The following is a 16,308-nucleotide window of genomic DNA, read 5'->3' as shown; positions in this document are numbered from 1 at the left end:
TCCAGCCTCATCCACCAGAACACAGGCACTAGTCCCCTCCACCAGGAAGCCTACACAACCCACTGAAACAACCTTAGCCACTGGGGACAGACACCAAAAACAACGGGAACTACGAGCCTGCAGCCTGCAAAAAGGAAACCCCAAACACAGTAAGATAAGCAAAATGAGAAGACAGAAAAACACACAGCAGACGAAGGATCAAGATAAAAACCCACCAGACCTAACAAATGAAGAGGAAACAGGCAGTCTACCTGAAAAATAATTTAGAATAATGATAGTAAACACGATCCAAAATCTTGGAAACAGAATGGACAAAATGCAAGAAACATTTAACAAGGACCTAGAAGAACTAAAGATGAAACAAACAACAATGAACAACACAATAAATGAAATTAAAAATACTCTAGATGGGATCAATAGCAGAATAACTGAGGCAGAACAACGGATAAGTGACCTGGAAGATAAAATAGTGGAAATAACTACTGCAGAGCAGAATAAAGAAAAAGGAATGAAAAGAACTGAGAACAGTCTCAGAGACCTCTGGGACAACATTAAATGCACCAACATTCAAATTATAGGGGTTCCAGAAGAAGAAGAGAAAAAGAAAGGGACTGAGAAGATATTTGAAGAGATTATACTTGAAAACTTCCCTAATATGGGAAAGAAAATAGTTAATCAAGTCCAGGAAGCACAGAGAGTCCCATACAGGATAAATCCAAGGAGAAATACGCCAAGACACATATTAATCAAACTGTCAAAAATTAAATACAAAGAAAACATATTAAAAGCAGCAAGGGAAAAACAACAAATAACACACAAGGGAATCCCTATAAGGTTAACAGCTGATCTCTCAGCAGAAACTCTGCAAGCCAGAAGGGAGTGGCAGGACATACTGAAAGTGATGAAGGAGAAAAGCCTGCAACCAAGATTACTCTACCCAGCAAGGATCTCATTCAGATTTGATGGAGAAATTAAAACATCTACAGACAAGCAAAAGCTGAGAGAGTTCAGCACCACCAAACCAGCTTTACAACAAATGCTAAAGGAACTTCTCTAGCCAAGAAGCACAAGAGAAGGAAAAGATCTACAATAACAAACCCAAAACAATTAAGAAAATGGGAATAGGAACATACATATCGATAATTACCTTAAATGTAAATGCACTAAATGCTCCCACCAAAAGACACAGATTGGCTGAATGGATACAAAAACAAGACCCATATATTTGCTGTCTACAAGAGACCCACTTCAGACCTGGAGACACATGAAGACTGAAAGTAAGAGGATGGAAAAAGATATTCCATGCAAATGGAAATCAAAAGAAAGCTGGAGTAGCAATTCTCATATCAGACAAAATAGTTTTTAAAATAAAGACTATTAGAAGAGACAAAGAAGGACACTACATAATGATCAAAGGATCGATCCAAGAAGAAGATATAACAATTGTAAGTATTTATGCACCCAACATAGGAGCACCTCAATACATAAGGCAAATACTAACAGCCATAAAAGGGGAAATCGACAGTAACACATTCATAGTAGGGGACTTTAACACTCCACTTTCACCAATGGACAGATCATCAAAAATGAAAATAAATAAGGAAACACAAGCTTTAAATGATACATTAAACAAGATGGACTTAATTGATATTTATAGGACATTCCATCCCAAAACAACAGAATACACATTTTTCTCAAGTGCTCATGGAACATTCTCCAGAATAGATCATATCTTGGGTCACAAGTGAAGCCTTGGTAAATTTAAGAAAATTGAAATTGTTTCAAGTATCTTTTACGACCACAACGATATGAGACTAGATATCAATTACAGGAAAAGATCTGTAAAAAATACCAACACATGGAGGCTAAACAATACACTACTTAATAACAAAGTGATCACTGAAGAAATCAAAGAGGAAATAAAAAAATACCTAGAAACAAATGACAATGGAGACACCATTTGACCCACCTCCTAGAGAAATGGAAATAAAAACAAAAGTAAACAAATGGGACCGAATGAAACTTCAAAGCTTTTGCACAGCAAAGGACACCATAAACAAGACCAAAAGACAACACTCAGAATGGGAGAAAATATTTGCAAATGAAGCAATTGACAAAGGATTAATCTCCAAAATTTACAAGCAGCTCATGCAGCTCAATAACAAAAAAACAAACAACCCCATCCAAAAATGGGCAGAAGACCTAAATAGACATTTCTCCAAAGAAGATATACAGACTGCCAACAAACACATGAAAGAATGCTCAACATCATTAATCATTAGAGAAATGCAAATCTAAACTACAGTGAGATATCATCTCACACCAGTCAGAATGGCCATCATCAAAAAATCTAGAAACAATAAATACTGGAGAGGGTGTGGAGAAAAGGGAACCTTCTTGCACTGTTGGTGGGAATGTAAATTGATACAGCCACTGTGGAGAATAGTATGGAGGTTCCTTAAAAAACTTCAAATAGAACTACCATGTGACCCAGCAATCCCATTACTGGGCATATGCCCTGAGAAAACCATAATTCAAAAAGAGTCATGTACCAAAATGTTCATTGCAGCTCTATTTACAATAGCCAGGACATGGAAACAACCTAAGCGCCCATCATCGGATGAATGGATAAAGAAGATGTGGCACATATACACAATGGAATATTACTCAGCCATAAAAAGAAACGAAATTGTGCTATTTGTAATGAGGTGGATAGACCTAGAGTCTTTCATACAGAGTGAAGTAAGTCAGAAAGAGAAAAACAAATACCATATGCTAACACATATATATGGAATTTAAGAAAAAAAATGTCATGACGTACCTAGGGGTAAGACAGGAATAAAGACACAGACCTACTAGAGAATGGACTTGAGGATATGGGGAGGGGGAAGGGTAAGCTGTGACAAAGCGAGAGAGAGCCATGGACATATATACACTACCAAACGTAAGGTACATAGCTAGTGGGAAGCAGCTGCATAGCACAGGGAAATCAGCTTGGTGCTTTGTGACCGCCTGGAGGTGTGGGATTGGGAGGGTGGGAGGGAGGGAGACACAAACGGGAAGAGATACGGGAACATATGTATATGTATAACTGATTCACTTTGTTATAAAGTAGAAACTAACACACCATTGTAAAGCAATTACACTCCAATAAAGATGTAAAAAAAAACTATATATAAAATATGAATTTTTAAAAATCTGGCTGTTTCAGTTTTTTTTTGTTTTGTTTTGTGTTTTAAAAAAAATGTGGTAGATCTGAAACTAGTCACCGGAATTGCTAACGCAACTCAAGTGAAATGATTCTGTTTAATTCCAGAGTTGCTGTCATATATTATTTGTAGTCTTTTATAATAACATTTAGTTAACAACTTGAATTGTCTAATTATTAATAACCTAAATTAAGTGAATTTCCCTTTGTTTTACATGCTAATTCTATTTTATATAGATACCAATTTAAATATATATATTTTAACATCTGGTTTGAAATATTTTCAGAAAATAAACTAAATGAACTTCATTTCTAATGATTGATGTATTTACCATAATTTATAAACATTTTATTTATACCAAAGTATTTTAGAGTCCTTTCCCTAGTATTAATGACTATAAACCTAGCATGCATACTACTAATAAAATTGTAATCATAACATTAATAATTAAAATTTTAATTTGCCATTAAAACCAATATGAAAAATATATATTAATATTGTTTAAAGAAATACAACCTTTTTATGGACATACATTCAATCCACATGCTATCCTGATGTATGCTAAATGCCCTGTGCTGTGCTGAATCCCTCTTTTCTCCCGCTCTCAGACATATTGTAGGAAATAAGACCAGTATACAAGGAGTTCCCAACAAGAGGTAGGAAGGCCACCGTCAATAAGCAACTCTAGGCATTTAAGGCAGATACACGAGAGGCAACTTCTCTTTGTAAGAGCAGTTTTACTTCCAAGCATTAGTGCTCCAGTTTTTCACAGGAAAGAAAATAAATAAGAGACATGTTTTCTGATAACATTCAGTTATAGCACTCTGAGAGACAGACAAAAAAAATCTGATATCAAAATAAAATGAGCATAAAATTTAGGTCACTACTAAATTGATACTTTCTCTGTGGGTTTTCCTTTACCAATGGCTTTTATCCACACTTCACATGTAAGTATTTAGGCTAAATGCATTGAAAATCTTGCTTTTTCATTGATGCTCCATTAGCAGGAGTGAATTCTGTTGCACCAGGGTCTAAGCTATTTTAAAGCAAGAAGGAGGTTGTGGCACCTTTTTTACCCAACAACAAATCATTCTGATTTTACTCTTAATTCATGGCTGATACACTTTTCCCACAGTGCCCCTTGACTGCTGCCCCTTGACATGCTGCAACATGTGAAGTTGTGTCTAAGGTATTTGTCATTCTACCATTAGCTGTTTTTCTATAATAAGTGAACCTAAGGTCTCCTTATTCTCTATTTATCCTAAATCAATTTGCCTCAGAGGACTAAATAGAGCCTCCCATAATGAACTTGGGTCCCTGTTCATACTATCTGGATGCTCATCATCATATTCCTTTATTGATGTCAATCATGCATTGTGTACGGGAAGATAAATGGGAAACATTACAAGTTGCATTTCTTTCCTGACTCACGAACCATAAAATATGGAGTTTTTTTTCTTTTTAGTATAGACTCCTACATTATCCTCATCAAATGTTGCTAAGAACAAATATGGCGACCCTGTTTTGCATATTTTGGCATGCCTCAAATTACTAAAGTGTGTGCTCAATTAGCTGTGTTTGCTCTTTCCTGAACCTTTAATCCTTTCCTCTCCCCTACCGCTAAGCAAATAAACATGCTGTCTCCTATTTGAACAAGGGAGACCTCTATTTGGATCCTATAGGTATAGACTTTTCTCTTCTTCATCTCCACAGCCAAACTCTTTGAAAGTGTAGTTCCCAAATTCCATCTCCATTTCTTCACATCTAATTCACTTCTGAAGTCACAGTAACCAAGGATTATCTAGTTTTAACACTGAAAAATCCCACAACCCAGGAAAACTCTCAGTCTTAGCTAGATAAACTGGGACAGATGGTCACCTTTAAACCCCTTTTCTTTCCTCCCATTATCTCCACATCCAGTCACTCTTCAAATTGTAAGAGTTAAACCCCTTATCTTGAATCCATACTTTCCTTTATACTCTCACAGTCTCCTAGTTAAAATTCTCATCTGCTCACAGCCTACTGTACAAGCCTCCTATATGAGAATGACTCCCTTAACTCTACTATCAAATTAATCTTTCTAAAAGGCTAACCTGATTGTGTTACCCTGTTTGCTTAACATGCTTTAATAGACTCCTTCTGAAAACTATAAAATTTCAATCAGATACTTAATGATCTTGTCCTTGTCCATCTGTATACTCTTGCTTGTTTTTTCTTCCTCCTTCCTTAAGCTCTATTCAAACATATTATTACTCTCAGAATATGCCTTTGTAGCCTCATACTTCTATGGCTTTGTACCTGCACTGCTGTTTCCTGGAACCCACCTTCTCGAGATTACCTGGTATATCCTACTTACGCTCCAAATCTCAGCTCAAGCACAGCCTCCTCTTGGGAGCCATCCACAGCCTTCTAGGCAGATAAGAGTTCTCCTTCTTGCTTTACCCCTGCGTCTTGTATCCTCTTCCATTTTAACACATACCTCATTGCATTAAAATCTCGTTTCTCCTTCCTTTCCAAGCTACAAAGTCCTTAAGGAGAGGTGCTATGCATTTCCCTGTGATATGTAATGTATCAGCAGAGTTTCTATCTCAATAAAAAATTGTTGGGCTTCCCTGGTGGTGCAGTGGTTGGGAGTCCACCTGGCGATGCAGGGGACATGGGTTCGTGCCCCAGTCCAGGAAGATCCCACGTGCTGCGGAGCAGCTAGGACCGTGAGCCATGGCCGCTGAGCCTGTGCGTCTGGAGCCTGTGCTCTGCAATGGGAGAGGCCACAACAGTGAGAGGCCCGAGTACCGCAAAAAAAAAAAAAAAAAAAAAAAAAATTGTTGCATTAATGTTTAATGAAGTAATTACATTATTTTTATAGTCCTACTTTTAGGAGGCAGGGTACATAAAAGCACATAGACAAGATCTTCTAAATAGGAACTTATTACCATTCTTTAACCTACATGCCCCTGTACAATTACTTCATAAAGTGTACCTAATACCTGAAAAGTGACTAAGAGTAACTAAACCTACAAAAATTGGAAAAACTGTTGATGATTTGCTTACCGTTCTTGCATCCCATGCAGACAGGGACTTATCTGCAGAACCTGTGAGAAGAATGTTGGAGCCAGGAAAAAACTCGATGCTGTTCACAGAGTCTGTATGTCCATACAAAGTGCATCTGCATCTTTCACTGTATAGAGAAACAGTAAGAGTTAAAGCTGTAGGACTTAGCGCTACATGTCTCTTATGCTGTCTATATAATGCTAACAAAGATAGTTCAAGTTTCTGAGGCATAAAGTAGCTTTACAAGTGGCAAGACGTACAAAAATAACATTTTAAAAGGAGAGTTCTACAACCACCTTATATTCTAAGCACTTTATAGAATTAGCAGCATAAAACTGACTAAATTTAAATTACGTTCAATTTATAAAGTCAGTTGGTAAAGTCATCTTTATACTACCTCATTTATTCCTTATCATGAAATGACTACTTAAAAACTGTTCCCATCTCATAAAGGAATACACTGAGGAAGAAAACATTTCATAATATGGGAAGACCAGAGAAACTACTTTAAGTTGCTCAGTCTCTCTTCCTCCCCCCGCCCCACCCCCACCTCAGCTGCTTGGGTTTACGTTAGAATCACCTGAGATACTTTTAGAAGATACTCCACCTCAAGCCCCAGACATTCTGTTTCACTGGATCTGAGATGGAGCCTGAGCAGAAGTGTGAATTAACAAATCTAAACCCGTGGTTCTCAAAGTGTTTTACCCAGACCGGCAGCATCAGCATCCCTTGGGAACATATCAGAAATGTAAATTGGGCCTCATGCTAAACCCACTGAATCAGAAACTCTGGGGCTGGGGCCCAACTGTCTGTGTTTTACAAGCTCTCCAGTTGATTCGATACTCACAGAAGTCTGAGAACCACTGATTTAAATGATTAGAAATAACTCATAAGGAAAGACATCTGCAGCTTTGCCTTTTGCCATTTTACGAAAGGACTGTTTCTTAATGAAGCAGGATATATTCATAGAGCAGTATCACTTCTCATTTGTAATGTTTGATTGTCTTTTAATTAAGTTTATTTATAAACCTACTTTAAAAATAGAGAAGAAACAGGATAACTAATAATGCTGAGAACAGAGGAGTCAATATAGGTACATTTCTAGTATGATAACCAGCTCATTAAGCTCTGATCAGCTGACGGCTGTCTGGCTTGAGCCATGCCAAACGTGACAGTATGGTGGAGTGGAAAAAACTCTGCTATGGGAGCTGGTAGCCTGGGTTCCAGTCCAAACTTTGACAAGAACTAGCAGGGTTACCATAGAGAAGTTATTAACCTCAGTGGCAGTAGGGGTCCTTCTTGTGAGAATGAGATTACTTAATCTGATACACTGAGAGGTACAATCTAGCTTCGACAATCTGAGATTTTTGACCAAGGCTGTAAATGTAAAAGGCAAGGGAAGAAGTCAAATTGAGCATAACATCTAAGAACTGTTTGGAGCAAAGTTAGTTCCTCCTTACTTAAATTTTGGCTTTTTTGAGAAGTTAGAAAATATTAAGATTTATGTGGATACGTATGTAAGTTACTCAGTTTTGCCCCTTGATTGAGACTTTTCATATCAAAGTGAAGTATTATAGTAATTAATGTCAGGAACAAGGAAATGAAATCAATAAATTCATTAATCAGGGCCATTTTGTATCTGTTTCTTTATCTTAATATTTCTGAGAGAGGCTGATAATATTTTGATCATTAAGGTTGATGAAAGGTCAATATATACCAGGGGTCAAAAACCATGGCCCATGGCTGGCTGCCTATTTTCGCAAAGAATGATTTATTGGAACACATCAATTTGCTTACACATGTCTATCGCTGCTTTCCCATGACAACAGCAGAGTTGCACAGTTATGAGAGACCATATGGTTCACAAGCCTAAAATATTTAATACCTGACCCCTCAAAAATATATTTGGATATTTGTAAGTATGCTCAGATTTTATTTATGACATTTTTTTGAGATGTGTGCTAAAACTTACAGGATAAATTCTTTTCTTTTATTTTTAAAGAAGTACTGTTTTATGCAGAAATTTTACCTGCTGTTTTCTAATGATTCTCAAAATATAAGTATAAAACATTTCTTTAAACGTTTATATTCCAAAGCCCACTATATTGACATAATCATCTTTAACTATTAGAGTAATTGCTCCAGATATAGCTCTATGACAGAGAAAAAGAGAGATTGATTTCATAAAAAAATGAAAATTATATAATGTAGTAAATTATTAAATTAAATTATATAAGAAAGTCAATAGTTTATTATGAAATATCATTCTCTAAAAAACATCCTCACATTAAGAAAATATTAAGTATGTTAGTCATATTTCACTTATAGAAAGTATAATTTAAAAAGGAAATGTTTATAATTATAACATGTATATAATTCCTCCCATTTTTCTTTTATTCACCTACCAATTTTTGGAAATCATTTTGTTAATCTTACAATGTCAAAAATTATAACACATACATATGATCAGTAATCACAAATCCCAGTGTTGCTCAGTGCCTCCCATCTTCCTAGTGTTCAATTAATATCTATTTAAATTAATCCTCTGAACCCATACTTTTATATATTTTCTTGATTATTCAGTACTTCAAGAGCAATTCTGAATGGTTGTAATATCTTGGGAACATCAGTTCTCCTCCTCCAATGTTTGTGGAGGAATGTTTCACTGTCTCATACCAGGGGCAAAGTCTGAGGCCAGCCGAATCTCTCTTCCCTTTCCTGTCTAACTTCCTTTGTGGATGATTTGCTTTTTATACCCATAGCCCTAACAGTTCTTTTGCAAACACTGGAGTTCAGAAATTTCACCATGACATGGCTTGATAGCAATTTCCATCTTAGACTTTTGTTATCCTAGTAAGTAGTTATTCTTTCACTATATCTTTATGTTTTTCTCTTCCATTTATTCTGCTTTTTTTTTTCTTTTTTCCCCCTTAAGAACATCAGCTATGTTTTATTTTGTCTCATTTTCCTCTACGTTTAACATTTTCTCTATAATCCTTGTATCCTTATATATATATAAAATTTATTTTTCATACCTGTTCTTTATAATTCTTAGTTGTGGTTATTTGTGTGTCTATGAAGAGGGAGCAATAAAAACCTTTATTTATGTTTTTGATTTCACTTTTTTCCTGATATTTCTCAGTCTGCTTTCCATCTGCATCTATTGTCTTATAAAATCATAATAAAATGCTTTAGCTCTTTTGATGTTCTATTTTATTATGTAAAATCAACTTGAAATATAGCATTTTGGGCTTCCCTGGTGGCACAGTGGTTAAAAATCTGCCAGTTCAGGGGACACAGGTTTGAGCCCTGGTCCGGGAAGATCCCACAAGCTGTGGAGCAATTAAGCCCATGCACCACAACTACTGAACACACGTGCCACAACTACTGAAGCCTGTCCGCCTAGAGCCCGTGCTCCACAACAAGGGAAGCCACCGCAATGAGAAGCCTGCGCACCGCAATGAAGAGCAGCCCCCACTCGCCACAACTAGAGAAAGCCCGCACTCAGCAACAAAGACCCAATGCAGCCAAAAATAAATAAAATCAAAATAAATAAATTTATAAAAAAAATAAATACAGCATTTCTGTAATTTGACTGAAAATATAGAGGACTTTTTGTCTGAATTATTGGTAACTTTACTTATGTAATTCCTTGTGCACTGTATGATCTTCAGTGGAATTTGGTTTATATTCATTTTTTCTTCAATTTGTACAATTCATTATCAGTTCTGGGTTGGTTTCTTTTTATTATGACTTAACATTATATGGGACAGCTACTTGCTAAAGATTAATGGCAAAAGGAGGGAAATTAGATTTAGGTTAACTCTAATTTCTAATCAGATTTGCTATCTTCCCAAAAGACTTCTCACTGTGTGTGTTACTGGCTTGATTCCTGAAGTTCATCTTTCCTCCACTTTTATATTTTAAAGTACGGATGTAGCTTGTTGCAAAACCTCTCAAGTCACAGGCTCTATATTAACTCTAAAGGCCCCTGTCTCCCTTACCACCCTCAACCTGCCTCACCTCCGGCAGTTTCCTTGATCTCCTTTATCCAGCAATAAAACTGTCTTGCTGGGATTTGTGCTACGATGATAAAGTAACCGGTACTGTACCTCTCCCTCCACAACAAACAACTATAAAATGACACAAATTACATGAGGCAACTGTTTTCTGGCACTGAACTAAACACAGCACAGGATGGGAAACCTTGAGCAAAGAAAAAAATTCAAAGAGCTCCATGACCTCACTGACTTTCTTCTTGGAAGCACTTCCCTGCTATCAAATATAGTAGTAGAACCCCAGTAGATTTGAAGTCTCACTGAGCCAAGAGGAAATGGGAATAGTTTGACCTGCTGCTGTGCCTGAAATTTGCAGTGAAGGGTATGTGAGAAAAGGGAGCTGCATGGGAAATGGCAGTAGTTTGCGTGGGGATTTGCTGTGAATTGCTGGCTAAGGTCTAGATGGCATTTCGACAGAGTAAGACTCTACAAGCCCTGTGTGGTTGAGTGCCGTACGATGATACCAGAGACCAGGAACTGTTGGAAGACACTGGACTTTAATCCCAACTAGAGTGGAGGGAACTCAGTAGGCACCTCAGACTTTCAGTTGTGACTACAGAAAAGCACCCACCATAGGAGTAAGGGTCAGGTTCATGAATTAAGTTCAAAATCAAAATAGACTTGTCCTTACCAAGAATAAAACTAAGCCTGAAAGGGCAAAAAATTACCTGCCTATAATTAAACAGATTGCCAGAACAGAACTCACTACCTTTTGTAGAAAGATCACTTAATATAGACTCCCTACAATTTGCTATTAACAACATCCAGCATATAATTAAAAAAAAAATTGGTACATACGTGAAGAGGTGAAAAATGTGACCCATAATCAAGTAAAAAGCCCAGTAGTAGAAACAGACTCTAAGATGAATCAAATGTTGGTAATCAAAGATCAAGACTTCAACCATATATCATAAGTATGTTTAAGGATTTAAAGAAACAGTTATAATGGGTGTACAAATAGAGACTCTCAGACAATAAATGGAAACTATAAAAAAAAGAATTGATAAGTATAACACATGAAATAAAGTTTATTGCACGAGCAAAATAGTAAGTTGGATACTACAGATAAAAGGATCAGTGAACTTGAATAAGATCAATAGAACATACCTAAATTGAAGAACAGAGAAAAAAATATTGAAAAACCATAGATAGAGCCCCAGTCATCAGTGGGGGTAATCGTATGGTCTAACACAGGAATAACGGGGTTTTCAGAGGTGGCGGGTAGGTGTAGAGGAGGAGGGAAAGAGAAAAGGATTAGAACATTTTTGAAAGAATAGTGGCTAAAGTGTTCCTCAATTTGATGAGAAGTACCAATGTACAGATCCAAGAAGCTCAGGAAAATCCAAGCATAGTTAAGAATAGACAGAACACACCTAAGCATATCATAGTAAAACTGCTAAAAGCAAAATCTAAAAAAAAATCTGAAAGTCACAATCAATGAAAGAAACATAACATGTAGGAAACAATGATGTCAATGGCAACTGACCTCTCAGCAGAAACAATAGACAGAATACAATAAAACAACATTTTTAAGGGCTGAAAATGCAATAATCAGTTAAAATACCTTCAATAATGAAGATAGAACAACTTTTCAGATAAATGAAAGCTGAGAAAATTCATCACCAGCAGGTCTTTCCTATATGAATGCTGAAGAGAAGGTATTCAGACTGAATGGAAAGGACACCAGATGGAAACATCTGTATATAGAAAAGAATATCATCATCTGAAATGATAAATATATGGGTAAATGTAAAACATCTTTTTCTAATTTTTAAAAGATATCTGGCTAAAGTAAAGATACCATCATTGCACTGGACAGTGTTTTAAGTACGTAAAAGTAAAATACAAGACAGCAAAATCACGAAGATGGGGTAAACATGGAATTACACTGTTTTAAGGTCCTTACGTATTAGATGAAGTAGTACCATATTAACTCATTAGATTGTGATTAAAAATAATATTGTTGATTATTACAACAATATACTTTAATCTCAATAATACTGAATAAAAGAATCCAGATAAATATGTCTATGTATCATATAATTAAATTCATATGAAGTTCAAGAACAGACACTCTATGGTTATAGAAACCAGACAGTGTCTGCTATGGGGAGTGGGCTTTCATTAGATGAATGGGAAATTTCCTGTGGTCATAGAAATGGCCTATATCTTCATTAGTTTTAAAGGTATATACATTTGTCAAAACTCATCTAATTGAACACTTAATAAGCTGCCCATTTCACTGTATATATTACCTTGACTAAACAATTAAAAATAAATAACACTTTTCAGAATACGTTTTCCTTCTGGCTTCACTCTCCTGGTATGTGGGACACAATAACTACTTAATATACATTTCTGTGAATAATTGAATATTTATAGTGATCCTATTCTCTTATCAAGTACATCTCCATACGTGCATGTGTCAATTGTATGCATCTTCATAGATGGATAAAGAATCTTTAATATTTGGAATAGCTATACCATTAACATATATATCTCTGTTTTCTAAAGGCATGCATAACGTAGTTACTGTGAAGTCTTTTATGTTTAATTAAAAAGGAAATATAAAGAAATAGACAAACAAAAATCCACAAAAGATTTAACAGAAAAACACGAGAGAAAATAAAACAATACAGATAACTGCATAAAAAAGATGTGTGAAAGCATCAGCAAAATATTAAAGAATGATTACTATTTCTAACCTCCTGTGAGTTATTACTGAAAGATAGTTCCACCTCTGACAAAGTTAAGCATTGCCATTTGCAAGTAGTTCATTAGTGGTAACTTTTTAAAAGGCTGTATTTATTAAATAGAATAAACCTGAATAGAATTTCTATTATTTTTTAATTGAAGCATTTCAACCTATAAATAAGTATGCTCTTACCTTAATCTTTTTTACAGACAGAATTTGGCAAAAAACTAAAAAGTCTCCTATTTGCAAAATTTGGTACTATTTTTAAGGCAAATGCAACAGTATTATAAATATGATTATACCTGTTTCATCACAATGAAGATCTAACATGTACACAGAAAATGTATAATTTAGAAACGTGTGTCCTTACATATGTGCACTATTGTGTCCTTCCATATTATGTGCACTGTTGCACTGTGCACATTCACAACTGATATTCAGGCTTTGTCTGTTGTCATTAAAACCCAATTTAATTATTTGGGAGTGTATTCAGTTATGGTAGTGGGATAGAGGGAGAGATTCCTCAGTGATTTATTCTAGCGCTCATAGTTTCCCAATCAAAAAGAAAAAGCTGGGTCTTCATATAGCTTAAAGGAAGAAAGAACTGCTCAAGGGGGCAAGAAATCTGCTCCCAAGTCACTTGTTTAATGTGTGGGGCATTCCAGGTAGACAGGCTGCAAGAGCAGGCTTGTAAGAGATTAATTAGCTGCCAGAGAAGGAAGTCCCTCCCATTCAGAATTCTTTGCAAGGTGAAAATGGACTAAAGTGATGGAGCATGGCAGCACCGCAAGGGATGGAAATTATTTGTACATTTCCATCAAAAACATAAACCCTGAAGCCTGATGCAATTTTAGCTCTGTTGCTCTGTCTGCTGTTTTCTTATAATTTTTGTAGGGAGAAGTTAGTTCACAAGAAAAAGCCCTTTATGAACCCACCTCCTGCTTTTACTTTATTTCCCCTTTTTTCTTCTATCTCTCTCCTTGCCCACCTTGATTCAATTTATTAGTCTGGTAACTGAAAGATGAATATTTCTCTGAATTTTGAACTTGCTATAAAACAAAGTGATCTGCTCTTCTAGAGCAAATGCCTTTTCTTTTAAAATATATTTCCCATTTGTAACTTGTAAGAGGGCACCGTTTTAATACAGTTCTCCCTTGTGAGGCATTAAATTTTAAAGGTTTTATTTCCTTTGGTGTGTTGGCTGTAACACTGTTAATATTGGATATGAAACTGTACTTTTGAAACTTCAAGCTTGTATGAACTTTCAGATCAACAAAATGTGGTTAATGGAATTATGGAACATTTACAAAAGGCAGCAGCAACATATATTCAAGTGAATATGAAGAAAAAGGGTAAAAATTTTATCTATCCTTGTTTTGAAAAAAAATACTGGAATTCATCATCTTATTAACCCTTAGTAAGACCTGAATTTTATTTTATTTCATTTTATTTATTTACTTAGTTTTTACTCTATAGGTTTATTTCAAAAATTTAGTAATTCCGGCAATTCCTTTGCTTCATAAAGAGCTGAAATTAATAGCAAGAATATTTACATTCTCATTTTGTTTTACAATGCATTTCATCATTTTCCATTTGGCGGCATCTTATTTGTCCTCTCTTTTTGTCCCTAACCCTCTAAAAGGGCAACCCATGTCCCTACATTTTTTTTTTCATTTTGTACTTGAATGATAAAATCTCTCCTAGTTCCTTAACTTTTTACAATAAATCTTAAAACTTCCCCCATATTACTGCACCAGGCTTTAATTAGGAGAAGATTATTCCTGATCCTATCTCTTTTATTTTTTAAAAATTTTTATTGGAGTATAGTTGATTTACAATGTTGTGTAAGTTTCTGCTGTACAGCAAAGTGAATCAGTTATACTCTTTTTAAGATTCTTTTCCCATATAGGTCATTACAGAGTACTGAGTAGAGGTCCCTGTGCTATACAGTAGGTCCTTATCAGTTATCTATTTTATATATAGTGGTGTGTATATGTCAATCCCAATCACCCAATTTATCCCTCCTCCCCTCCCCTTCCCCCCCCGGTAACCATAGTCTGTTTTCTACATCTGTGACTCTATTTCTGTTTTGTAAGTAAAAGACCTGGATTTCAAATAGTATTTATATGATTGAGCCAACATATAATGATAACATTTATCACAAGGCTTATCTGAAATAAAAATTCTTTATGAAATACTTAAATCAAATACGCTAACATGAGCATAAGTGAAACATATTTAAATCGTCATACTACAACTATAACATCCAAGTTGAATGAGTGATTCCTCCCACCCACTATCATATTTTTAAAAGTTTATACATAAGCTATTTTAAAAATCCATCTGAATTTCCATCTCAGTAAGGCAAAGTTCTCCAGTGACATCCAAATTTTGACTTAAAAAGTTAACATTTTACTTAATGTTATTTTATATTACTCAAATAATATAAAATCCTTTAGTGTGCAACAGTTTCTTTGTGAACATAAAATTCAATTGAACATTTAATGGAGGGAGTGATATTTCAATAAAATCTACCAGGGAGTGTACCACAAACCCTATCTTAAAGTTCACCATAATCTACTGTGAAAGAATAATCTATTATGTGGTCTGAGTGTCTCAGCCAGGAAGGAGCATCAACAGGCCACAGCTCCTAGACAAAAAAAATTTTTTTGACCAAAACCCTTGACAATAAATACACTATCTGAGAATTACCCCCAAATGGTAATAAAACCCCACTCCACATATGTAAAGGGCAGATTCCCGGCAACCTCAAATACCTGGAATGCATCCAGCATTTGGGGAATAAAAGCAAAAGGTGAATAAATAAAATAACCATAATTTAGCTGGGGGCTTGCTCAGAGTACCCTCGAGTCCTCACTCAGACTTGTTAAATAGTCACCTGAACTGTTTCTGCAAAGGGTGTGAGCACAGGGCGGGGGTTACAGAGGCTGGAGTAGTGCCCACTGATAACAGTGAGGAAAAAGTGGACGCTCGGCAGTAAATGGCAGTAAACTGGATAATGGAAAAAATTAAAATAAAAAGACTCAATTTTGAAATGGCAAACTGAGGCAAATGAATGAAGACAAAAGCAAATAACTATATTTCAACAGTTTCTATTACATTTAACACTGTAGTTTAAGTTGATATCTATTGAACATTTATTATTCTAAGTAATTTGCACACCTTAACACTGTGAAGTGTAGTTGGCCCTCATTATTCAAGGATTCCGTATATGCAAATTGCCTGCTTGCTAACATGTATTTATAACCCCCAAATCAATGCTCTGCAGGCATTC

General features: G+C 35.5%; 1 protein-coding gene across 1 annotated transcript in view; it reads right to left on the bottom strand.

Moving 5' to 3' along the window:
- Positions 1 to 16,308, bottom strand: part of SPAG16 (sperm associated antigen 16) — an 864,330-nt gene that overhangs the window by 341,855 nt on the left and 506,167 nt on the right. The window contains exon 13 of the mRNA XM_065880870.1: positions 6,261 to 6,387. Within this exon, the coding sequence (XP_065736942.1) occupies positions 6,261 to 6,387 (127 nt within the window). The remainder of the gene's footprint in view (positions 1 to 6,260; positions 6,388 to 16,308) is intronic.

Source organism: Phocoena phocoena, chromosome 7 (genome assembly GCF_963924675.1).
Source record: "Phocoena phocoena chromosome 7, mPhoPho1.1, whole genome shotgun sequence".
In the NCBI taxonomy this organism is placed as follows: Eukaryota; Metazoa; Chordata; class Mammalia; order Artiodactyla; family Phocoenidae; genus Phocoena; species Phocoena phocoena.
This window is presented reverse-complemented; position numbering and strand designations above follow the sequence as displayed.